General features: G+C 41.1%; 2 protein-coding genes across 2 annotated transcripts; one reads left to right on the plus strand and one right to left on the minus strand.

The window, feature by feature from the left end:
• Positions 1 to 1,274: 1,274 nt before the first annotated feature.
• Positions 1,275 to 20,889, plus strand: camk1db (calcium/calmodulin-dependent protein kinase 1Db). The gene is made up of 11 exons (XM_058076474.2): positions 1,275 to 1,688; positions 10,877 to 11,008; positions 12,041 to 12,115; positions 13,366 to 13,504; positions 14,623 to 14,749; positions 14,960 to 15,035; positions 15,514 to 15,626; positions 15,912 to 15,990; positions 16,396 to 16,483; positions 16,582 to 16,750; positions 19,463 to 20,889. Exons 1-11 carry the CDS (start codon positions 1,594 to 1,596, stop codon positions 19,612 to 19,614), a joined length of 1,245 nt encoding a protein of 414 aa, XP_057932457.2. The 5' UTR covers positions 1,275 to 1,593; the 3' UTR covers positions 19,615 to 20,889.
• ucmab (upper zone of growth plate and cartilage matrix associated b) lies at positions 19,917 to 24,569 on the minus strand. Its single transcript, XM_058076475.2, has 5 exons — positions 24,452 to 24,569; positions 24,317 to 24,379; positions 24,151 to 24,246; positions 21,936 to 22,034; positions 19,917 to 21,855 (listed from the first exon to the last, which is right to left on the minus strand). Exons 1-5 carry the CDS (start codon positions 24,507 to 24,509, stop codon positions 21,758 to 21,760), a joined length of 414 nt encoding a protein of 137 aa, XP_057932458.1. The 5' UTR covers positions 24,510 to 24,569; the 3' UTR covers positions 19,917 to 21,757.
• Between the last annotated feature and the right edge of the window lie 124 nt (positions 24,570 to 24,693).

Here is a 24,693-nt window from a genome sequence, read left to right on the forward strand (position 1 = left end):
AGTCAGGAGGTCTTTTGTGGGTCCCAGGTTTCAGAAGCAGCTGGCCTGCAATGTCAACCGCCCGCATGACTCATGTTTGTGGTAAACTGCAGACATGAAAAGAAATAAATTCTAAATTTTGTGGCCTCCAGCTGCACTTAGTGAGCTGACCTGCTCTGGGCATTAGCACCCTCTCTCCATCATCAAGAGGTACTTGCTGTTCACGTCTTGTGTTTAAAATGTTCCAATTTCCCATTTTTTTTAACATGAAAAAAATATGATGGGCAGCAGGGGTGGACAAACTGCGATCTGCAATACCCATGCCAAAAAAAAACAATATTTTCAGCCGCAAGGTATGCTGGGCAACTTGTTTTACTCTTTCTCTCGGCATTTTGCTGTGATTGTCACATTTTTGCTTGAAGTGGGCATGAGAGAAGTAAACAAAGAGGAGTTCATCTACTTTTGATATCCAATGTTTTATTTTTCACAGTTCATGGCATTTTGAAATCACAGTTTTAAGTTAGGTGTAATGTTTAGTGTTTTGTTGCGTACCACCCACTTAGTAGTAGTAGTTGATTTATGCCATGCGTGAACTTGCTGTGGATGTGTTGTGTTTTCATTTGAGCAAGGATTTGTTGTTCAGTTTTTTTTTATACTTTATTTTTATATTTTTCTAAACAAAACGTCAACAGCAATACAAACACACTCAAAAACAAAAAGGGGGGGGGGGCACTGGACATACACATCACACAATTTGGTTATCCCACATTCCCTGTCATGGTGCAATGTAAGTAATTTCCTTGATTTTGTCTGTGAACAGTGTCCATTTCACCCATTTTTCTCCATACACGTCTTCTTCAGTCCTCAATCTTTGTTGTTCAGTTTTTGTGATGCTGTAGACTTATGTGGCAGTTATGATTAAGGGCTATGAATTCTGCCTAGCAACAAGTAGCCACATTGAAACACCACTGTCAAAGTTGAATTTTGAGCATTTTGGTTTCATTTTAAACTTTTTTTAAAATGTAAAAAAAAAAAAAAAAAGAGGGGGCAGGGAGGTGTCTTTAAGGATGCACCTGCAGCGCCTGAGCCCCTAAGCCAAAAAGCTACGCCCCTGCTTGGTTGATGTATTCATGATACTTGACGCTTCCGACTGCCTTTGACCAGGACTTTGATGGGGTCCACTAGACGGGGACTTCCAGTGATTTGGTGCAATGCGCGTGGCACACTTATATGAACCACGCTGACATCCACGGACAACACCTGCCTCCGTTCTTCCTCTTGTCTTTCTCGGTGGTGAGAGCCACAGGGCGTCACGGCGTCCTCCACAGCCGAGCTTCCCTTATCTCATAACCGCCTGAATCCCTCACTCGCCCGGGGCGGGGGAGGAGACACGCGACGAGAAAAAGACAGGAGGGAGGGAGACGGTAGTGTTTCCCGGTCACGCAGAGCCGAACCACACGGATTAGTCCACGAAGCTCTTCACAGCATCACGGAACACTTCAATACTTTTCTGTCCGTTCCGTCATTTTGTTTGTTAGCTTGTTCTCCAGCTAGCTTGGACACCCACTCTTCATCCTCCTCCACCCTCCTCGTCCCCTCCCCACGCGGCAAGACATGGCGAAAGAGAACGGCGAGTCCGGCGATGGGTCGTGGAAAAAACAAGTCGATGACATCAAGAGTGTTTTCGACTTTAAGGAAGTGCTGGGCACGTAAGTAAGCATGTTAGCATCACAACACATCACATGCTTTTCAGCGGGAAACTTTGACAACACATTCACATGCATACACAAACAGCTGTTGAACATTGGTGTGAATTGACTGGCCACGTGATTTGTCTCCCTCTGTACAATATTATCATATCATATATTATTTTGCCAACAATAAGCTCACAGCAGAATATGATACACTGGAACCTTGGTTACATCATTATTACGAGAATGTCCAACTCTAACTGAATCAATAATTTTTCCAAAAGAAATATTGTAAATTCAATTAGGCTGAAAGTAAAAAAATTTAACACAAAGCAAGTTTTTCTATCTTTACAATCAGAGTTGGATTCACGGTGTGTATTAACACGACATTGCACGCAAACCAAGGCAAAATTGTAGTGTAAATTTTCAATGTTAACTGAAAAACACGCTAATCTGGGTGGATGCTAACTGAGGTGTCACTGTTTTTTGTTAGGGAAAAAGTAAAAAAAAAAAACTGGCAACAAAAAACAAAAAATATTAAAACGCCAAATGAAATCTGTTGAGATATTGAAATTTAAACACCCAAAAAGTTTGATATTTGAATGTTCTGTTAACAAACCAAGCTAATGCTAACTTCCTGTGAGATTGTCAGCCATGTTTTTTTTTCCTGAGATCCAAGTGGGATATTTCCAATGTAAAAGACCGGAAGGCAACATTTCATGCTATTTATAAATTTCGAGCAGTCACTGATGTAGTACACAGTGTCTTTTCTTTTTTCAAAGTATTGGGACACCTGATACTGATACACCTGATAAGTAATTGCACAGACAGGAAGTGAAAATATGGAGTTGCCCCTCCTTATGTGTGCAGTGTTCCGCTATGTTAATCATCTCATGAGGTACGACGGGTGCTCACAATGTTCTCCTGTAGAGATTGGTGATGCTTGAGCTAAAAACACAAACAAAGAAACTTAAACGCTCCTACCTGGAGGCTGTTTGCTGTGATGATTTCCCCAAGGCTTTCTCTTATGTGTGAACAGCCCCCCAACCGTTGCCCCCTCCTACCACTAGTGAATCATTCTGATTTTCTGGCCAATTGGTGGACGGTTTGTCCAAACACACCTTCCATCATCGCCCACAAGCTGGAACACGTTTGACATTGTGCTATCTTATTGTGCAGGTTTACCTGTTTCAGTTTATCAGTTCTAAAAGAAGATGCACCAGTGTTTTTTTTATGCAGAACTCAATGAAGCCACAATTTGGTGTGCTATGATGGAAATCAGATAAGAATTGTCAGACATGATTCTGGATTGTTCACATTCCTGTCCTGGCTTTGGAGAAAACACTTTCACACAGGCAATGTCTTGCCTTTGTTACAACTGTGATACTTCCTCCTAATGTGGAAAATGGCTGCAACTCTCATGTTCTGTGCCGTTTACACGACACAGTGCGGCCTTTTGCAGTAAATGTGAAAGAGGCTTATGGGTCTAGTAAAAAAATGGTGATGTTTTACTATTTGTAAATTTGTTTACACACAGGTGACTGCATTGTTGCACAAACCATGGTCCCAGCATGGTCAAATGCACTTCCACACATGTGGCATCCCACTCTGTTAAAGGGGAATTGCACTTTTTTCTCCCAATCCTTATGTGAAACATGAACACATATTTATTTCCCTTTTCTGTGCATTATAACGTAAAAAAACAAGCTATGAGCTAGCTAACAACAGACGTCATTGGGACACACCTATTTCTACTATGAAGCCCTCTTAAAAAAACAACAAAAAAAACCTCTACCAGTGTTGCATCATTTGATATACTGTACATGCTATCATCATGCATTAGACATAGACATAGACTTTCTTTATTGTCATTGCACAATAACACAGCAGTGAAATTGCCAACGAAATGTCGTTGCCTGGCTCCCTTGTAATAATAAATAATAAATAATAATGTGAAGAATAAATAGATTACATCAAATATGAACAGCAATGTACAGCGTAAACAGTAATTTGTACAAATAATTTAAATAATTTAGAATAAATAACAATAATTTAAAGTTTTGGTTGTGCGTGTGGGCAGGTAGAGGCTTATTTGGCATTGAGCAGTCTGATGGCCAGGGGGAAGTAGCTGTATCTAAACCTGGTTGTTCTACAGCGGATGCTGCAGAGCCTTCTCCCCGATGCCAGGCGAAAAAACACATTAACACATATACTGATGATAACATGTAATATTTGCAGTATCTTCAAACAAAAAGGTGAAACAATGACGCAATGTTTTGACCCGCCCATGAAAAAGGAAGGATGTTTCATTTGGTCACACTAGCGCCATTCCTAATTGTTCCCTAATGTTATGCAAACAGACTGAATGTACTATCTGCCCCAATTGACTAGAACTCTCATTCCCTTGTCCATGCTTGTCCTAATGAAGAGAGCGTGTGTAGTTGAGGTGCCCAGCAGCCTTGCCTGAGGATTACTATTGAACAACGAAGGGTTGTAGTCTCTTGGGAGCAACATATATTATCTCCACTTCTACCTTTTTCAGCTTCAGGTTTCCCCATTAGTGGGCAGAAGAGATCAGGGCCATTTTTTCTTTCCAGCATTCATTCAAAATAGTAATAGTCCCCTGCTTAACCATTTTGCAAAGGAGAACAGGCCAGTCCTCCACTAAGCAACAATTCTAATTAGGATCAAATTGTGTAATGTATATGTTCGTTATTTAAGATTAATGCATCTGACCTCATTGACAAATTAATGAACATGTTGAACACAGCTAGGAGATGCTGGTTTGATTCCGCGTTCAGGCATCTCTGTATGGAGTTTGCACGTTCTCCCTGTGTATGCATGGGTTTTCTCCCACATTCCAAAAACATGTTAGGTTAATTGGAGATTCCAAATTGTCCATAGGTATGTATGTGAGTGTGAATGTTTGAGAGCATACATGTACAGAACTATGATTTATGAATTATTCTATTATGAATTATGTTTTATTGTATACAAATATGAAATACAGAGGCTATAAATGCGGTATGTTTCTCTCAACAATGACTATTATTTAATTGACAACCCTTTTTTCATGATGAAAACAAGACCGTGACAAGCTAAACACATCTTTTTGATGGCAAAAACGGGATGAGTCATGTGAGTTTTTGTTGACAAGACGAGACTCGAGTGAGTGGTCTATCACAGTGGCACCCAAACCTTTTTAACCCACGGACAGGATCATGTTCCAAAAAATCTCCGGCTGAAGATTATTACATTGCTATTTGATGTGTATGGTGAAAGGCAGTGTGCTAGAATGAATTAACTTGAGGTTGTGCGCCAACAATGATGTCATCAAAGCTTACTTTTATGCATTCCCACATCGTAGCAGCATTTGGAACCAAATATGAATAAACCCAAGGAATAATACAGTACAGTATAATAGTCTCTGTGCAGCATGGAAAAATGTTTAATGCTACTTATGCAAAGATCAATACTCTGTCTCTATCTTATTAAATACCATTGTGCAATGTAATCGACCATCGAACCCCTATTTTTAAGACCTCACCAACCGATGTTGTGCTCAATAAATAAGATTATTATACAGTAGATTGAGTCATCTAAAGTAGTTAAGAAGCAGCATTCTGGAACCTTAAGCACCCTTAAGACTTGAGACCTGGGGACTCTTTACACAATGTTATGACACAATGGAGTTTTACAAAAGTATTGAAATCAAATGCATCTGATGTGCTGGTCTGGCCGCTTGCCCCGCGGAGCTAAATTCAGCCCCCTAAGCCGCTCATACTCAGTGGAAGCAAATTAAGTCACCCCACCAGGAGCACTCACTCAGATCTCAGGTGACACGAGCTGGAATGACTCGGCGTCAAAGCAGGACTTCCTCTGATAGTGCTGCTATTCTCACCTCGACTCACCATAGGTACAAGTCTGGAGTTTATTTTCCACAAAGAAGATTATCACATTGTTGTTTGATGCGTGGGTACAGGCAGTGTGCTAGTATGAATTAACTTAACGAACAAAATATGAACACTAGCACTCAACACACATAATAATGTCATCAATGCTCACCTTTATGCAACCACATGTCGAGGTGCGCTCAAGGACCACTGGGAATACATGTGCAAATATGCAAAAACTACCAGTAGTACCAGTGGTATGCAGGACTACTAGTGGTTAAAAAAAACTAGGGTAGAGCCACTAATTGTGTTGGGAAATGGCTATTAGCAACCCCGCTCCCTGTATGCACACTCTATAATGCTACACAGACAAGCACTTTTGCTCCATGATTTACGCTAAATACTGACAAACTGTTACTTACTGCTTGCTCTTCTGTCTCTTCCACACAACCAAATAATGTTGAAAATGTTTGTCGGCTCATCCAGCTGCATACTGGCCTATGTTCACAAAACAGTCCAGTGTGAAATGCTATTGACCAATTAAAATACATTTATTTTGCTGGTAGGGAATCAGAAACTCCAACCACTTGTGCCTGATTGGGGCGTCTTTAGGAATTGTAAACAAATGTGGCTTTACCCGACGAGACATTGCTAGCAACGTAAACAGACGGGGGACAGAGTTTGGGGGAGGGCAGAGAGCTTATCTGGCTTACAGCCATGCCCATATATGGAAGTCCGCTCCTCTGTGACATCACAAAGGGGCAGTTTTACCATGCCTTATGAAACTGAGCGTTTTGAGCCATCCAAACCTTTTTTCAGGGCTCACTTCGAAATGCGCAAACCTCATTATTTGAAACTTTGGCATTGTTTAACACGGATATACTACATTTATAGCTTAGAAAAGCGGAAATCATTGCTTTCCACTGCCCTGTTCAGCCCTGCCCATGGACCAGTACCAAGCCACAGCCCAGTGGTTAGCGACCCCTGCAGTAGAGTAGTTAGTGTACAGCTTGGTTAGCAGTATACATTTATTATTCCCTGGAAATGATTCCACACACAGTCATTATTGAGTAAAGAGCTGACAACGCCAAACTGGTAGACTAATATACTCCTCTTCATATGGCTATATAGCAATCTGAGTGACCAGAAGAGGTAAATCGTCTTCAGGATGAAAAACCCATAAGTCCTGTGACACATCTTATGTAAAGAATACCGGTCCTTGGAAGTAGCTTGAATAGAGAGAAGAAAAAAAAACTGGCAGCTAGGCAACAAGGATGATAGAAGTCCTTGCTGGCTACCTCTGAACATGATGCCACATACCACATCCCACCACCTCTTGTCCTCCACACTTTGTCACCATGATTGACAGTCATATCATTCACCAAAATGAATAATAGAGACAGGCGAACAAACATTCATTAGCATGAAAGTGACAGACTCACAAAACGGCGCGTTCCCAATAGATGTCACTAATACTAGCACTTTTAAACTATGTACATTTCAGCATTAAGACTATACAAACTTCCAACACACTATTGTCGGAACTCTGAGACTTATTTATAATTGTTAAAATCTATATAGATAGAGAAATAGCTTGTTTGTTCATTAGCTTTTGAAAGGGTCATCCTCCCGTAAAGTTGTGTAGGGACGGAGCAGCCAATCACAGATGAGCAGACAGTGTCGTGATGTCTGTTTTTAAAAATAAATAGTTTTGATGCCCACATTGTCAGCTCAGCAGCACACAAAGAATGTGTCAGGAATCAAAGATGAACCGATTGGACATCTTTTATCTGTCTCTAAAGGATTTATTTTTACACCATAACTCCCTTCCTTAACTGCATTCCTCCACTACCATCATCATCATCATCATCATCATCATCATCATTAAGTTGTTTTGGAACAGATTTTTTTTTTTAAAAGGTGACTCCAGTCAGTTACAGTGGTGACAGGTCTGCTTGGATGAGCAGGATCTGACATATGTTGCGTAACGGTGCTACCGCTGTAATGCGTCTTACACAAGATGATTCAGTGTTGTTACTCAGCAGCACCGCAGTACGTGCACTGCCTGTTAATGTGTCTCGACAAGCCCCGACGCCCCCTTTCCATTAAAAAAAAAAAAAAAAAATCCCATCAAAAGTGCTCTGAGTTTTATATCCACAGAGGACTAGCTAAGACCATTTTCTGGGTGATTATTTGATAAAAGGGAGCTTACTTTGCATATGTAGCGTCTCACACACACACACACACACACACAGTGCTGCCCACGCTCACATTTACACATACACTGTCATCGAAGAGCCATGAAGAGGGAGCTCTGTTGCTCAGGGAGAGGAACTTGAAATTGGACCGTTGTTATGCAGGCCAAATGAGTCAGCATGCAGACATGGTTGCTGCAACACTGGGTCACAAACACACTGCCACCATTCAGTTTTTTTTAAGAACATTGATATTACAACCCTAAAGTAGATTGTTGTATATTTTCAATCTAGAGGACCAACTTTTTGTCGTTCTGGACTGGAATAGGGGAAGTCACCGGAAACCTATGGCATACTTTAGTGTGGCTTGTACCACATTACTGACTGTGTAAAGCAGATAGCTTTACTTTGATGGAGATTCTAGCCTTTTTTCCCCTTTGCGATAGTATCCTCTATATGCAACACTTCTGCAGCAATATTGTGTTGGAAGTAATTGTCGGGCCCTATGATTTCCATGTTAATGGAATTGTGGACAGAATCATGGAATGTGCCAATGACAATGGAATCTACAATTAAAAGCATATCATCACAGAAATTAACAATGTGAATGAAATGCTGTAATTCTGAGGACAAGTAACATTTGTAGTATTTCCCTGGTGGACCACTCAATCGTGGTGGAATCTCATCACAAACACTACAATTTTGAAACAGCCTGAAAATCCGGTGAAAGTCTGTGTAAAACCTCCTTTGAGCGTGAATGTAAGCTAGCTGGGTTAGTTTTGGTTTAGCAGAGATAAGCTCACTTGTGTGTGTGTGTGTGTGTGTTTACACCAGGGGTCTCAAACTCAATTTACTTGGGGGCCACTGGAGCTCAGGTCTGGCTGAGACTGGGCCGCATCAGGTTTTCCCCCAAAAAAATGCATTTATTAAAAACAAAAAACATTTAAAAACTTTGCTTTGGTTCCAATTTTCTACAAGAAAAGCTCTGATAAAACATTCCACTGTTCTTAAATATCTTACTTTTTATTTTTCTTCACAAAATAAGATAAAAAATAAACAAATCAAGAATAAAGAAAATCAATCACTCAGTAATAAATAAATAAATATAATAATAATAATAAAACGGCAAATAATAAAAACTTAAGAAACCACATATAGTTGGTGGGTAGACAAATTATTTTTTTCAGATTAAAATTAACAAAGCATTATTAGAGCCCTGTAGACATTAAAAAACAAGACTATAGTCACATTTATACTCTTTTTATTTACAACATATTGCGCAACTGCAGGGTCTTGAGACACATGCTAACTCGCAAACTAGAGCACTAGCGACCTAAATAGTAGCCTTCAAGTTATTTCCTTTAAACTTAAAAAGCCACACCACTTCCACACGGATAGGGAGGATAACTATTAACAGTTATTTAACCTTTAACATGAACATTAATCAAACGTAATTTTTTTTTCTGGGTACATGATACCATACAGCATCCATATCAAACTTGCGCGGGCCGCACTAACATTAAACTTTCATATCAAGGTGGGGGCCTCAAACGAGTGTCCTGCGGGCCACATTTGGCCCGCGGGCCGCGTGTCTGAGACCCCTGGTTTACACTGTATTGTGTTTTAACCCATTGTAATGGCACAGAGCGTTGACAGTGAGAAAATCCTGAGTTTATTTTCTTGCACCCAGAATTTTTGACATGAAGTTATATGATCAAATGTGTCACATGCTCCTCCTCCTAGCGTGTCCCTTTCTGACCGAGGCGTCCAATAAGAACATACCGAACATACAACCCAACAATTGCTTTTATTTATTTCCACCTCCTCAGTCCCAGTGTATTTTTTTGTGCATGTTTGTTTGTGTGTGTGTGGGGCGTTTGTGTTGTGCATCGACCAACCCACCCCCAGTACGACAAGTGGGTGGATGGAGTGCGGGATTAGCGTGGATTTGATGACCACGGTGGTACTTAGTGCAGCCAGTTTGGAGCCTGCAGGGAGGGACTGATTACACGCTGAGAACATAATGGAATCTCCCATGTTAGCCACTATGCAGTATTGACTTTTTATTTATTTATTATTTACATTTCCAATTGAAACAATCCAAATGGTGTCTATATTTACTATTGTTAGGAGGGGAAATTATTAAATTATTATAAATTAAATTATTTTCTAAATTAAGACTCACCAAACAGTTGTAAATTTCAGCTTCACTGTCGCTATTCAATGTTATCTCAAGCATATGAGCACTATTTCCTTTCACTCATAGGTAGCTGGTTAGTAATAACTTCATTCATCCGTGAGACTAATCGCAATTCCAGCAGTTTAATAAAAGATCATAATATAATAATATGTTTATAGTAATTCATGACAGCTGTGGACTAAATTTGAAGACCTCCCTTTGGGCTCAGATTTGGACTTCGTAGTGATCAAAGGCCAAATGGATTTATGTGGACTGTAATTAGCAGCTGAATCAGACATGAAATGTCTTTTCTGTTGTTGCAGCTGTTGCTCATATTCTTGCAATGGCCAATGCAACATTTGCATAATCTTGCATGCAAACCTAATAAGTTTCAGTTTATCAAGAATTTATGAAGTGAAATAAGCCAAATAGTCGAGTCACATGCAAGAAACATGTCTAGTCTGCTGTATATGCTTGTTGTTTGGCAAAAAAGTCCAATCTATCACACCATAAGAATCAATGGGAATCAGATCACCAACCTTTTCTTTACATTGGTCTTGCTGAGGTCATAACACAAGAGGAAGGAGGAGGTGTAAGTAAGAAAAGCCTGCTCAGCAAAATGTATGAAAGCCTTGAATGTGGTATCATAGCAACACACACTGATTGCCTGAGCAAATATTGCCTTAATTTGTGTTTGAAGGTGGATGGACGCGGATGTTCCATGCATGAGGCACTCTCTCTCTTTTTTTTCTAAAAGACAGCAAGGCTAGTGGGTCCTTGTCAGAGTCCTTGCTGGCTCACAAATTACTGTTTGTGTACTTTGACCCTGAGTGTCCAATATCTGCTTTGGCTTTTCTGTGTCAATATTGTCCGAGTGCATGTGAAGCAGGCTCATATGTCACTTTTTTTCCTGTCCTTATTCTTGTCTTTCTGTTACAGTGGTGCGTTCTCCGAGGTGGTGATGGCTCGGGAGAAGGCCACAGGAAAGATGGTCGCCATCAAGTGCATCCCCAAAAAGGCTCTAAAGGGGAAGGAGACCAGTCTGGAGAATGAGATTGCTGTTCTTAGGAAGTAGGTATAGTGTCACAACGCCACTTCTTTGCGCCTACTTCCTTTTAGAAACAGGACAACTGAGGCAAAACGGAGTACAATACTTAGCGGTAACCAGCAGTAGCATTGCAACAAAATATCGCTCACACACAACCACACAAGCTAACCCCTGCTAGCTTCCAGTCACGCTCTGCAAGAGGAGATTCAGCCAACTTTCTCCGGAGTTCATCGCCAATTCAGCCTTCAATTCTAAAAACGAATAAAAGCTGTGCTGTTTGGTCGTTTATTCAACAAGGTTCCAAGAGCAAAATGCTGCAATCTTTTTACTTGGTTTGCAGCTCCTTGTTAATGTATACAGCTTTAACAAGTTTGGTGCTCATGCATGACATTTTTCAGTCGTGTTTCAATACTGCGCCCACACACACACACACACACACGACATTGCCACCAGGTGACTGGGTCCTCCTCCATAGCGTGATGGGTAAATCCCCCCCCCCCCCCTCCCCACGAGGAGCTGACTGATCAGTCACTACTCTTGAAGCATTGATTCTAGTTGCCTGGTTACAGTTGCCAACCTCCTGCTTATGCTGCTTTTTATTATTCTCTCATCCCCATCCTCTACTCCTCCTTCCTCATGTTGAAAATGTCTTCTGGTCGTCTGACAGCCTTTAATTAAAGTGGGCCCTCATTGTAACTTAATGACTAAACGACAAAGTCCTTTTGAGAACCCCCGTTCATCCATCTTCGCTCGTTTCCTTCTACTCAACACCTAGTCGTTGCAGGTTGTGTGGACGCAGACTCAGAAGGTCTTTGTTACTCGCTGATGGGGGGGTTGCCGCTTCATGGCTCATTGATTAGTCCCTCCGCCTCTCTCCACTCCCTCCTCCATGCTGCTGCCCCCTCCTCCTCCTCCGTGATGCATCATTCACAAAATACATCCTCTTCACAAATGCTTTAAAGGCTGCTAATGATTCATTCCCAATTAGAAGGGCATGTTGTTAACAAAAGCAAGGAGATAATTGAATATCATCAGTGCCGTTTGTGTTTCCGCAGGATAAAACATGAGAATATTGTTGCTCTGGAGGACATTTATGAGAGCTCCAACCACCTGTACCTCATAATGCAGCTGTAAGTACACAGACACTGCCATTAGTCTGTTTCATTCTTACTTCATGGAATGTTTTCATTACCTACGTGTCAAACAACTCAAAGGGCATTCATCTTGTAGTCATTCATAATTCTGACATCGCATGCCAGTGTGGTTGTGTTTCAGTTCATTTTATTACTGTTGGTCTTTATTGCACATATGCATTTTGTATTTAATACAGAGCAGAACTTGTCCAAAGTAACAGAAAAGTTCCAACAAGATCAAATTCAAAGCAGAAAATGACTCCACACTCGTTCAGAGGGACGATTGCAATGCTGTCTTTGGAGATTACCCTATTCCTGGCAGGTGTCATGATCGAGCCGTATGAATATGTGACATGTCCAGGAAAAAAAATAAAATAATTAATATAAACGGTGGCATGGCGGTCTAGTGGTTAGCGTGCAGACCTCACAGCTAGGAGACCAGGGTTCAGTTCTACCCTTGGCCATCTCTGTGTGGAGTTTGCATGTTCTCCCCGTGCATGCGTGGGTACTCCGGTTTCCTCCCACATTCCAAAAACATGCTAATGATAATTGGCGACTCCAGATTGTCCATAGGTATGAATGTGAGTGTGAATGGTTGTTTGTCTATATGTGCCCTGTGATTGGCTGGCGACCAGTCCAGGGTGTACCCCGCCTCTCGCCCAAAGACAGCTGGGATAGGCTCCAGCACCCCCGCGACCCTCGTGAGGAAAAGCGGTAGAAAATGAATGAATGATATAAACGGTAATATAAGTGTTACTAGTCAAATTGTACTTCTTTTACATAAATTATCTGAATAGTTTAGTGCATTGTAATGAGTAATGTTATTTTCAAATGATGTACATTTTTCCATTTGACACGTCACTTTTTTGTTTGTGCAAAATGACTCATTGAACAGCTTCAAATGTCAGCGATGATCCACTTTAATGGCAACTAGGAAACTAGTAGTGTCTTGTATGTATTTCATTCCATGTGGTATCCTCTACAGTACTTTGGATAAGCACACATTGTGTTGTGTTGACCTTTTGCAACCTTCCTTCTCAACTCCCTCCATCCCTCACATACAATTACAATTATTTGTTTATGACTAATGCACTAGCAAAGCAGTCTTTTGGCCTGGTTTCCTGCACCTCTAAAAGGTTTGGAAATGACGCCCCAAACACAGCTTGTCAAAATGGTCATTGGGAGTGGTTGATGATTGGCATGCAAACAAGCACATTCTGACACATGGCTCATGGCTGTGTTGACAGGGTGTCTGGGGGTGAACTTTTTGACCGCATCGTAGAGAAGGGCTTCTACACTGAGATGGATGCCAGTCGGCTCATCCGGCAAGTTTTGGATGCCGTCAACTACCTCCACTCCATGGGTATCGTGCACAGAGACCTGAAGGTATAGTATTTAATACGTTACTCAATACTTAATACAAAGTCAAGTAAAGTTTTTTTATATAGCCCTTAATTAAAACACAATATACTAAGTATATACGTACAAAGTGAATTCAAATAACATAGTAGTCAAGTTCATAGATGTAGTGACATCAGGAGTGTTGGTCAGCCGCCGTTCTTGGGATGAGTTCCAGACAGCGGCAACCTCTGCTGGTCCATCCCTCCAACAAGGGGGCAGGCTTTTCAAACAACACTTTGGAAAACCAGAAAGCAGCACATTGCAGCAATCATACTTACATACTTAATGATTCAGTGGCTAAATTAATGTGCATAAAATGTATGTAATAAATTAGTACTAATAAATAAAATAATATACAACAAAATGTATTAAATAAAATATTGTATTGTTCAATTTATTTAAAAATATATGAATTTAAAACTAACAATATATATATATATTTGTTATAATTTTTTATAATAATATTGTCTAGTAAATGTCATTTTTTGTTGTTTTAGTTGTTCAGTTTAATATGCCATTGAAAATAATTAAGTTAAAAATGTTAAATACTGACCTCACAGCTAGGAGACCAGGGTTCAATTCCACACTTGGCCATCTCTGTGTGGAGTTTGCATGTTCTCCCCGTGCATGCGTGGGTTTTCTCCGGGTACTCCGGGTAAAACATGCTAGGTTAATTGGCTACTCCAAATTGTCCATAGGTATGAATGTGAGTGTGAATGGTTGTTTGTCTATATGTGCCCTGTGATTGGCTGGCGACCAGTCCAGGGTGTACCCCGCCTCTCGCCCAAAGACAGCTGGGATAGGCTCCAGCACCCCCCGCGACCCTTGTGAGGAAAAAGCGGTAGAAAATGAATGAATGAATGAATGTTAATTACTTAGAGAAACATGAGGTCAACCATATTGGTCCTCATTTATTGTGATATCTAAACACCACTGACCATTACCAAATTAGGAGTAATGGGATGTACAGGATCAGAGTTCATGGGTTTAACTTCTCTGCATAACAGATTAAAATCCAAACTATTTTTGGCATACTGAGCACATCTCAGAAATGAATCTGCACAGTCCATCCGCACTTGACTCTTTTCTGTCTTAATGTCCAGCCAGAGAACCTTCTCTACTTTAGCCCGCACGACGAGTCAAAGATCATGATCAGCGACTTCGGCCTGTCCAAGATGGAGGGAACTGGTGACGTAATGGCCACCGCCTGCGGGACTCCGGGATACGTGGGTGAGGCTTGCCCTCTGAGCTCTTGTGTTGTGAAGGAAGCGTGTTAGCGCTGAGTTGGCTAAATGTCCTGCCTGCCGACAACATGACCTAATCTAATCCAGCAGTAGGTTAATCTTAACCATCTGTCGCATGCATGAGGACAGCCATAGTTGCATACAGTAATAGCATTGTTTGGCCAGGTGAATATGGATATATTTTGCTTTCTTGCAGCACCTGAGGTGTTAGCGCAGAAGCCCTACAGTAAAGCTGTGGACTGCTGGTCTATCGGGGTCATTGCTTATATTCTGTAAGTACTCAACACTGTTCTTATCCGTTGGCACCCATGTAGCTTTTTGAGGAAAGTGTCACAGGAAGCACCCAAGCCAATTACCTAAAAGAGCTCATTAGGCTAAAGGAGAATCTTAGAATGAAATGAAGATAATCCATTAAATATAGTTCACCTCTTTGTGGTGGTTATGGGATACTGGAAACCGTTTCATAATCCAAAACACTCCACTGGATTTATAGCAGGGATTTCTTTTTCCAGATTACCATGCACTGTTTCATTCCACTTTTCCCCTCTTAATATTAATGTAGTCTCTATAATCTGTCTAAACTGTCTCCTTTTGCGTGCTGTATGAAAAATATCAAAGTGCCAGTGGATGCGATTAGAACACAGCAAATCCTTTTTAACATCAAATGGATGACCTCTCACTCTCTCTCATTTTCTCTCACACACACACACACACACACACACACATATGTGGTGTTGTCCATCTTGACAGGCTTTGCGGTTACCCTCCTTTCTACGACGAGAATGATTCCAAGCTCTTTGAGCAGATCCTCAAGGCCGACTATGAGTTTGACGCACCCTACTGGGACGACATATCAGATTCTGGTGAGAGAAGATTGTAAAGAACTTTGTTTTTAAGATAAGATAACCAATTAAGGAAGGTAATGTTGCACAACTACTGTTCACAGCTTGATAAAAGTAAAAAAACTTTCTTACTCACAAACTCACACAACTTGTTTACCTGCTTTTACCCCATTCCATGACAACCACAACAGCATGCATTATGAAAATGGCATCTTGAACATGATTAAAAAGTACAAAATAAACCACCTTTTTAGTCATAAAAAGTGAGGAATAAAAATGTAAAAAAATGAGTATTTTCTTCCACAGCCAAAGACTTCATCAGCTGTCTCATGGAGAAAGATCCAGAAAAGAGGTTTACGTGCGACCAGGCTCTCGAGCACCCCTGGTGAGGAACTGGCCACCCCCCTCCTTGCACCTTGCAGCGCCCACTCACACACCCCCACACATCTGTGTGGTTAAACAACAGCATGACGCAGATCTTTCATAAAGGAGAGCGTGTCACCCCTGTTGTCGCCATGGCTCCCAGCTGTGAGCCCACTTCTGCTTGCTAGCCCTCCTTTTTTTTCCCTCTTGGTCCCCTTTTTCAAGCTTCTGTGTGTGTGTACGTATAAGGAATTTATCACTGCAGATCATAGAATACCCCAGGTACAGTGAACATATGCCCTCTTGTGGTATTGTGTATTTTTCCATTGTAACTTCCTGTACGCTTTATGACTCAATACTTTTGTTCACATAGTGACTAACGTTGTGTTTATGCATGAGGGGATTTAAAGTGTCTTTTTTTGTTCAGGATTGCAGGAGACACGGCTCTCTGCAAGAACATTCACGAATCCGTCAGTCGACAGATGCGGAAAAACTTTGCCAAAAGCAAGTGGAGGGTAAGCAGCGCACTAAACCTGCCTCACCAGAAATGTGATGTCTACTCATGTTTGGGAGATGCAGTAGATATTAAAACATTTTTCTGTTGGGCATGCAGCAAGCCTTTAACGCAACCGCTGTGATCCGCCACATGAGGCGCCTACAGCTGGGCACCAGCTTTGGGAGCAGTATCCACAGCACCACCGCCTTGGCCGCGCCCAACGCTGCTAGCCGAGCACCAGCCAAAAGTCAGTCTGTGGACTGTGCGCCACTCGGCATCGACAACTGTGAGTTCACCTTTGCATGCTCACTATGAAAGTAAAACCTGATACTATGTTGATTTTAAAGAGGAACCTATTATGCTAATTTTTTGGCCCTTTGTATTGAGTTGTGGACTCATAGAGCAGTTACACACAATAACCCGCAGAGAAAACTTTCTTGATCCTCCAGAATCTGCACCTATTCAAGCATGTCCGACATTAATGCACCTTTCCCGGGCTTCTTCTGGCCTTAGTGGATATTTCAGGTTAATGTTCACAAAAACAGCCCTGGGTGAAATGCCATGGAAAATATTGAAAATGTTTTTTTTCTTGCTGGGAATCACCAATTCCAACCGCTTCTGCCTGAGCTTGTTTTGATGAAACATTTCTAGGGAACATTTCTAGAGAACTACATTTATAGGGCAAAAAAGTGGAAAAAGTATCATAGGTCCCCTTTAATAGTAGGGCACTTCTTAACCAAAAGGAATAATTTACATGTTAAATTGTTCGGTTAATAGATTATAGTGTAATCATTAGAGTCCATCTAAATGCTTGTATTAAATCATGCACCATTTTCACATCATCTCACTGTAATATGCAGCAATAGTCTTGATCGCTGATATGAATAATGGACCCGCTTCATCACTCTTATTCATTTTTGCAGTCCCCTCTTCTGCTGATGTCGTGTTGCTTGGTTGTTGTCATGGCGACGATTCTGCAGCACGGTGTCTACTTTTATTGCTCGCTGACTTTAGTCAACTTCAGGGACTGATTTCTCGACTGGTATATCTGTATAGTGTCTCTGATACAAGCTCATCACTGCACAAAGGGCAACCTAACATTTGTTTAGCACATAAAATCTAAAAATAGTTAACCAGGAGTCGCATCAAAACAATAGAGCACTCTTTGAGCAATAGAGGGCAAACACTCGCGGGAGTCGCATTGTCACACAGACACGTATTTACCTTAACTGTGTGATAATGCGTCAATAGCAATTGACAATAGGCAATAGGGAGCGTCCTACTTTTGAATGTGTTTGCTCGCTTTAAGTTAATTTCCTCTGTTTCTTCCTTCTGTTCGATTGAAATCAGTGTTGTAACCCTTGGACGCTTGCTAAACTGAGGTCTCGCGAGGTACGCTGGCGCCTCATGTGATGTCAAGCCTATTTTTTTGCAATAAGTGTTGCTAAAAGAGCTACCAAAAAAGCAAAATGTGAGAGCTACTTTTGTGATGCTCACACACACACACACACACTGTATATGGCAATCTACCGGTAGCTTGTGATTAACATAATGGGCACCCTTGCTCTAACCCAATCAAACAATGTACATTAGCACTCAATAAGGTCATCAAATCTTTCCCTTTTTTATTCTCACAGTATCAGCATTTGGGACCAAATATGAGGAGGTATAGTAGTCCATCAATACAGCGTGGAAGAAAGTTAGAAAGTTGGTTCAATGACAGTGAACAGAGTGGAACAAGACTCCACTTGCAATAAAAATGCAAAAAATGTGTGATTTCTAACTGTTCAACTCAGATAAAAAGCAATATATGCAAATAAAGTAGTAAAAATTGTCCAAAAAGCGAAATGTACGTTTTTTATGGCACTGGCTGAAACAAGATGTTGTAAGGTTCGCTGATGATGTCATGCAGGCCAGCAGTCATATTTTTGAAAGTATTGCAAAATCTAATCTAAAGTCTCCTTAAAGAGGTTTCGTCCTGTGTAGATTTCATGAGTTATATCCCCATGTTCTCTTGAATAAGTAAATGAAATATTTTTTTTGTCTAAATTAAGTTGATTTTATGGTTCCTTTTTTCAGATCATATAACCAATAGCAGTGATGCAGCCAGAAATGCTGGGCCCCATGGGAAAAATCACGTTGGGCTCCACTTTTGAATTTTTTTGATAATTACCTATTTTTGGGCCCTGGGAGTCGTGGCCCTTGGAATTGTTCTAACAATATGGCGCTCCTGGCCAATAGCACTCATAAGTACATTTAAAAATGTGCTGTGTGATTGTTATAGGTTATCACATGGTTTGTCTGGTATCAGGCCAGGTATCATGGTCTCGGGCTGATACTGGCACGCGGGGGCATGATACTGGGCCTGATACCAGACAAACCATGTGATGATCTTATTATCACATACTATTTAATCATGAGCTTATTATCACATACTATTTAATCAAAAGACCATTTTGTTTCCAGAAAATGTTCAGTTTATTACATGCATTATATCTAAACAGTGCAAACACAATAATTGCAAAAATATTTCAACAATAATATCTTATCTTATCAGAGTGTCCTCCTCATTAATGGTGATAAAACGTTCCATTTCTAATATTCTGTTTGCTATTTTCCCTATTTGTCTTTCGCCGGGTGTCAACCGCTGACATGTTGACAGAGCACAGACGGCAGCAAAACAAACGCTGTGTGTTCACGCTCGTGCGCTGTTCTCTGATTGGTTGTTTCACGGGCATGATACCAGAGCAGCGCGCTCTGAGTGGACAGCTACGGGGGCTGATACTGGACATGGTTAAACTCTATATTTTATCAGTATCACTGCCTTGGGCTTTGACACAGTATCATTTCGGCCTTTTCCCGTATCATTCATGGGCGGTTTCTAGGGTACAGGGACAATTAATACTGTAGTATGTGATAAATATTGATATCACATGGTCTCACTCATGGATGATTGTTATTTTATTCATTGATTTTAGTGTTTGGTATTCACCCACAGTTCCTCCAATATCCCCCCTGCCATCCGCTGCTAAGGCCTTCAATCAGGACTTGGACACGTCCTCTGCCGTTCTGGAGGAATCGCAGTTGGTGGCGGAGCAGGCCAGGCCACGCCCCTCCACTGTTACGGTCATCCACACTGGGACTAAATGACGCCAGGTTCCGCGGGAGGTGAGCTGGGAGACCACAGAGCTTTAAGATGGGGCACAATCCCTGACAAGTGGTTACCCGGTTCGCCTATCCCGCCGCCTCCCATCGGTGTCTGCAATTTGGGGGGGGGAGGAATTTGAGAAGCCCCTCGCGCTTCCCATCCACTGTCCTACAGACATGGAAGAACAGAGGGCGTAGACTACACTGAATGTTGTTCCTGAAGCAGGAAGTGCAGGAAACGTCACACTTAAAAGGGAACTTTTTTATCCAAGCTGCTGTCGGCGTCGTCCAATCTGATGCTCCGATGTATGCCTTGTGTAAATACTCCACCCGGAGTGGTGACTTGTTGTAAAATCGCCTGCCTACGCCTCTATCATCTTCGCTTTTTGCTACGGTGGCTCACAGGGTCCCGAAATAATTTTTTTCTGTGTGCGCTTTGCTGTAAAAGTGAAACACAACCTCAACTGAGGGATTATTTATTTTCCAACGGAAACACTACTGCAGCGAACGGTAAAGAGAGAATCAAGTTTTATTTTGATGTAAAAGACTTTGATGGCCATGACTTCTCAGGGATGTGCTTGAAGCAAACCAAACCCTAACCCTTGTACAACCTACACTGTGTAACTGCATATTACTCTAATGTGCCAATAGATTTCACCATGCTTTCTTTGTGTAAACAAACAATGTTACTATCTGTATCTTGCTGTAACTTGTGCTGGATAACTTGTTTCCCTTTAAAACTTGGAATTATAGTTGCAAAGTATTTGAATTGTGAATACATGTCTGCAAAAAAACAAAGAAGAAGCAGAGTGGTGCACTGAGTTGATTGTACAAGTCGTTCTCCGCTTCTGACACTTGTTTGCTTTTGCCTTCATACCGGCCTGTTGAATTTAGCAGAAAGACTCGTTTTTTTTTTGTTTTTTTTTCTCTCCATCATGAGAGTAAGAACTTATGCTGGTGCGTTCACACTTGCCATGTTTGGTTTGGGTAAAGGGAACTCTGGTATGTTTGCTCTGCTGGGATTATGGTTTGTTTTGTCAAGTGGGAACGTGGTCATCCACCAAGAAAGTGAGCCGTAACCACTTAAAGGACGGATCTCGGTCCACTTGTAAGTCAACTGTGGTGCCGTTTGGTTCCCATGTGCTCAAATGCAAATCAGAGGCTCTGACCAGTGTTAATAAGATACTAAAAAGACAAATATGTAACTGACAATGTATTGAATGTGTTGTCTCCCTGTGTGTATGTAACAATGCTGCTCTTTAAAAGTCTATTTTAGAAGTTTTTTTTATGAAATTGAAGCTTGTACTGCTAGACTATAAACCTACATATTCAACCCCGCAGATGACATTTTGCTAAAGTAATAGGATGTCACCACGGGTGGCACGGCGGTCTAGTGGTTAGCGTGCAGACCTCACAGCTAGGAGACCAGGGTTCAATTCCACCCTCGGCCATCCCTGTGTGGAGTTTGCATGTTCTCCCCGTGCATGCGTGGGTTTTCTCCGGGTACTCCGGTTTCCTCCCACATTCCAAAAACATGCTAGGTTAATTGGTGACTCCAAATTGTCCATAGGTATGAATGTGAGTGTGAATGGTTGTTTGTCTATATGTGCCCTGTGATTGACCAGTCCAGGGTGTACCCCGCCTCTCGCTCATAGACAGCTGGGATAGGCTCCAGCATCCCCCGCGACTCTCGTGAGGAAAAAGCCGTATAAATGAATGAATGAATGTATATGTGACCACTGTGAATCTTCCTTTTATTTTTGATCTGGACCAGAGTACCCAACCACAAGTGTGAACGCAGACTAATATTTTGAAATTAAGTGTAGTTATTTATGGTACAAAACAGATTAATGATGACTAAATAAATAAGACTGAGCCTGAGTTTGCTGTAAATACAAATCTGAAAAGTTTACTGGAGTCTTGAATGCTTCTTTTTTATCAATGTTGTCGTCTTCCTTCACAAAGCACCAAAATATAGGACAAAACAGAAGTCCTCCTAATGCATGTGTTGCATGTTGATGCACAAATGTTATGTATTAAAAAAAAAAAAAAAAAGCTTGTTTGTACGTGTCTTTGCGTCTTTGACCAAAAACTACAAGGGAGTTACAGGCAAGACTAACTGATTGAATCCAATTTATCCACACCCTCAGTTGCTCTGACGGTTGTATTCATAAGGAGGATGCATCCCGTCGTAGTGGAACTCCCTCCACTGCTCTGTGCTCTCTCGAGTCCTCTCGTTTTGTTCTGTTGGTGAGAACCGAACTCATCATTTCAATACAAGAGTGATTTATGGGGCTAAAAGAAAAGAAATAAGCTGGATTTACCGTCATTGTCCTCTTCGGCATGGCTCTCAAATTCATTCCTTTTCTCCTCATGGAACTCTCTCCTGCGCTCGTCTGCAGCCAGAACCTGCCTCTGCTCAGCTGAAAGCAACCACATTATTTTAGCTTATTTTGTGTCTTGCACAATGCAATCGCCACAAAGGCAATGCTGTATGTGGTGTGGGAAGACAGGAAGTCCCATTAATACTATAGATAAGTATCGTATATAAACAGGATATAATACATCATACCTACTACATCAATGATTCCATGACATGTGACACCCTACTCTTTAATAAATGAAGGGAAATAACATTTTCATTATACATTTTAAAATTGTATTTATTTGTAATATTATATTTTTATGTATTTTTTTTATATATAAATTATGTTTTCAAAATACATGCAGTGTAAGTCAATTTAAAAAATATATTTTTGTATGTTTTTATTCACACATACGTATTACCCGAGCCCAAACACCTTAAATGAATTTGAAGTGATAAATGAACGATGAAACACCTCACCAAATGGACACACAGTCAACATTAATTCATTCATTTTCTACCGCTTTTTCCTCACGAGGGTTGCGGGGGTGCTGGAGCCTATCCCAGCTGTCTTTGGGCAAGAGGCGGGGTACACCCTGGACTGGTCGCCAGCCAATCACAGGGCACATATAGACAAACAACCATTCACACTCACATTCATATCTATGGACAATTTGGAGTCACCAATTAACCTAGCATGTTTTTGGAATGTGGGAGGTAACCGGAGTACCCGGAGAAAACCCACGCATGCACGGGGAGAGCATGGCCGAGGGTGGAATTGAACCCTGGTCTCCTAGCTGTGAGGTCTGCACGCTAACCACTAGGCCCACCGTGCCGCCTCACAGTCAACATGTTTTTCCCCAATGAGTACTTCTACTGCTGCTGTTTGCACTGGCAGGTTTGTCTTATATTCCTGCAGTCACATTAGCCCAGAGGAATACAGTGGAGTCATGACCTTTGACCTACCCAAAGAATCCTTGTGCGGGTCTTTACTTGTGTTAGGAACGAATCCCTGCTGGAATTTGTAAACTCTGATAATGCAAATCACTGTGACGTAATACAATGTGTTTTATTGTGGTTTGACTGACGTCAAACAACTTTTATCCTGCCGAGATTGATTGAAATTATATATAATACAGAGTCTGCTTAATTGTCCATGTTTTTTTTTCACTTGCAAACTTCAAGCTTGATATTTTTGCTCTAATGTGGCATGAGAAACCTCTTCATCATAAGCATCATCGCACTCGCCCACTCACTTGTCACTCACTCAATCAGTCTTTTCACCAGGAGTCCAATTCAAAAGGGGGGGAAAAAAAAAAACCCCTGCTCCCGTCGTGTTCTCTCACCACCCCGCCGGCAGTCGTTACATCACTTGGGAACGTCAAACATCCGAGATTCTGTGAATTTTCACAACGAGGAATAGTCACACCCGTGTGTGTGTGTGTGTGTGTGTGTGTGTATGTGTTAGTGTGTGTCTTGGAACTCCGGGTTGCCCCCTGGGCCCTGCTGCACATACTGAGGGTGCAAACAGCAGGAGTAGAAGTACTCATTAGGGAAAAACATGTTGACTGTGTGTCCATTTGGTGAGGTGTTTCATCGTTAATTTATCACTTCAAATTCATTTAAGGTGTTTGGACTCGGATAATATGTGTGAATAAAAACATACAAAAATATTTTTAAAAATTGACTTACAGTGCATGTATTTTGAAAACATAATTTATATAAAAAAAACAATAAAATAAAAAATGTAATATTACAAATAAATAAAATTTTAAAATGTATAATGTCCATTTGGTGAGGTGTTTCATCATTAATTTATCACTTCAAATTAATTTAAGGTGTTTGGGCTCAGGTAATATGTGTGAATAAAAACATACAAAAATATTTTTAAAAATTGACTTACACTGTATTTTGAAAACATAATTTATATATAAAAAACAATAAAATAAAAAATATAATATTACAAATAAATACAATTTTAAAATGTATAATGAAACGTTATTTCCATTCATTTATTAAAATTAATATGACATTTTAATAAGTTAAAACAAAACAATTTTGTTTCATGTAAATAAGGATTTTGCATCAATATTTTGTATTGTATCAACCCTTTATCCTAACATCCAAACACTCAAAGCTGAGATCAAATACAAGAAGGATGTGCCTGAACTCACCATTGAGCTCATCGGGTGACTTCACCGCCCGCCTGCTGCGCCTCCTGAAGAAGGTCGATGCGTCGGCCTCTTTCATGAAGATCCTCCTCAGCGGACCTACTGTACATGTGGGAGGAAGATGAGGCTCAGTAGAAACTCAAACATTGTTAGCCATCTGATGCATCACCTTGTGGCTCCTTAGCAACATCCTGGCTGCCGGGTACAGCAGCAGAGTCAGCCTGTGGAGACACTGAGCACAAAAACATGATGCTGATATAATGTATCCAAAATTATTATAATCGTCTCCCTGCATGAGACTCACAGGAGAGTGCAAGGAGCACAGTGAGGAGCACCAGAAAGGTCCAATAGGTGTACGACATGTTCACTTCTTCATCCAAAGTGTACACTGATGAAGAGAGGAGTAGGAGGGAGAGGTGAGTATGTGAGAGGTGGGTCAAAGCTGGACTGTTTGTCAAAAGAAGGGAGTGACCACTCGGATATGATAATAAGCCAGATTTAACACGGTGCCAAGGAATGCACTGATTCATGCAGAAAGGCATTGTG

The sequence above is a fragment of the Doryrhamphus excisus genome, linkage group LG1 (assembly GCF_037039965.1).
Source record: "Doryrhamphus excisus strain RoL-2023G ecotype Guam linkage group LG1, RoL_Dexc_Guam_v1.1, whole genome shotgun sequence".
Taxonomy (NCBI): Eukaryota; Metazoa; Chordata; class Actinopteri; order Syngnathiformes; family Syngnathidae; genus Doryrhamphus; species Doryrhamphus excisus.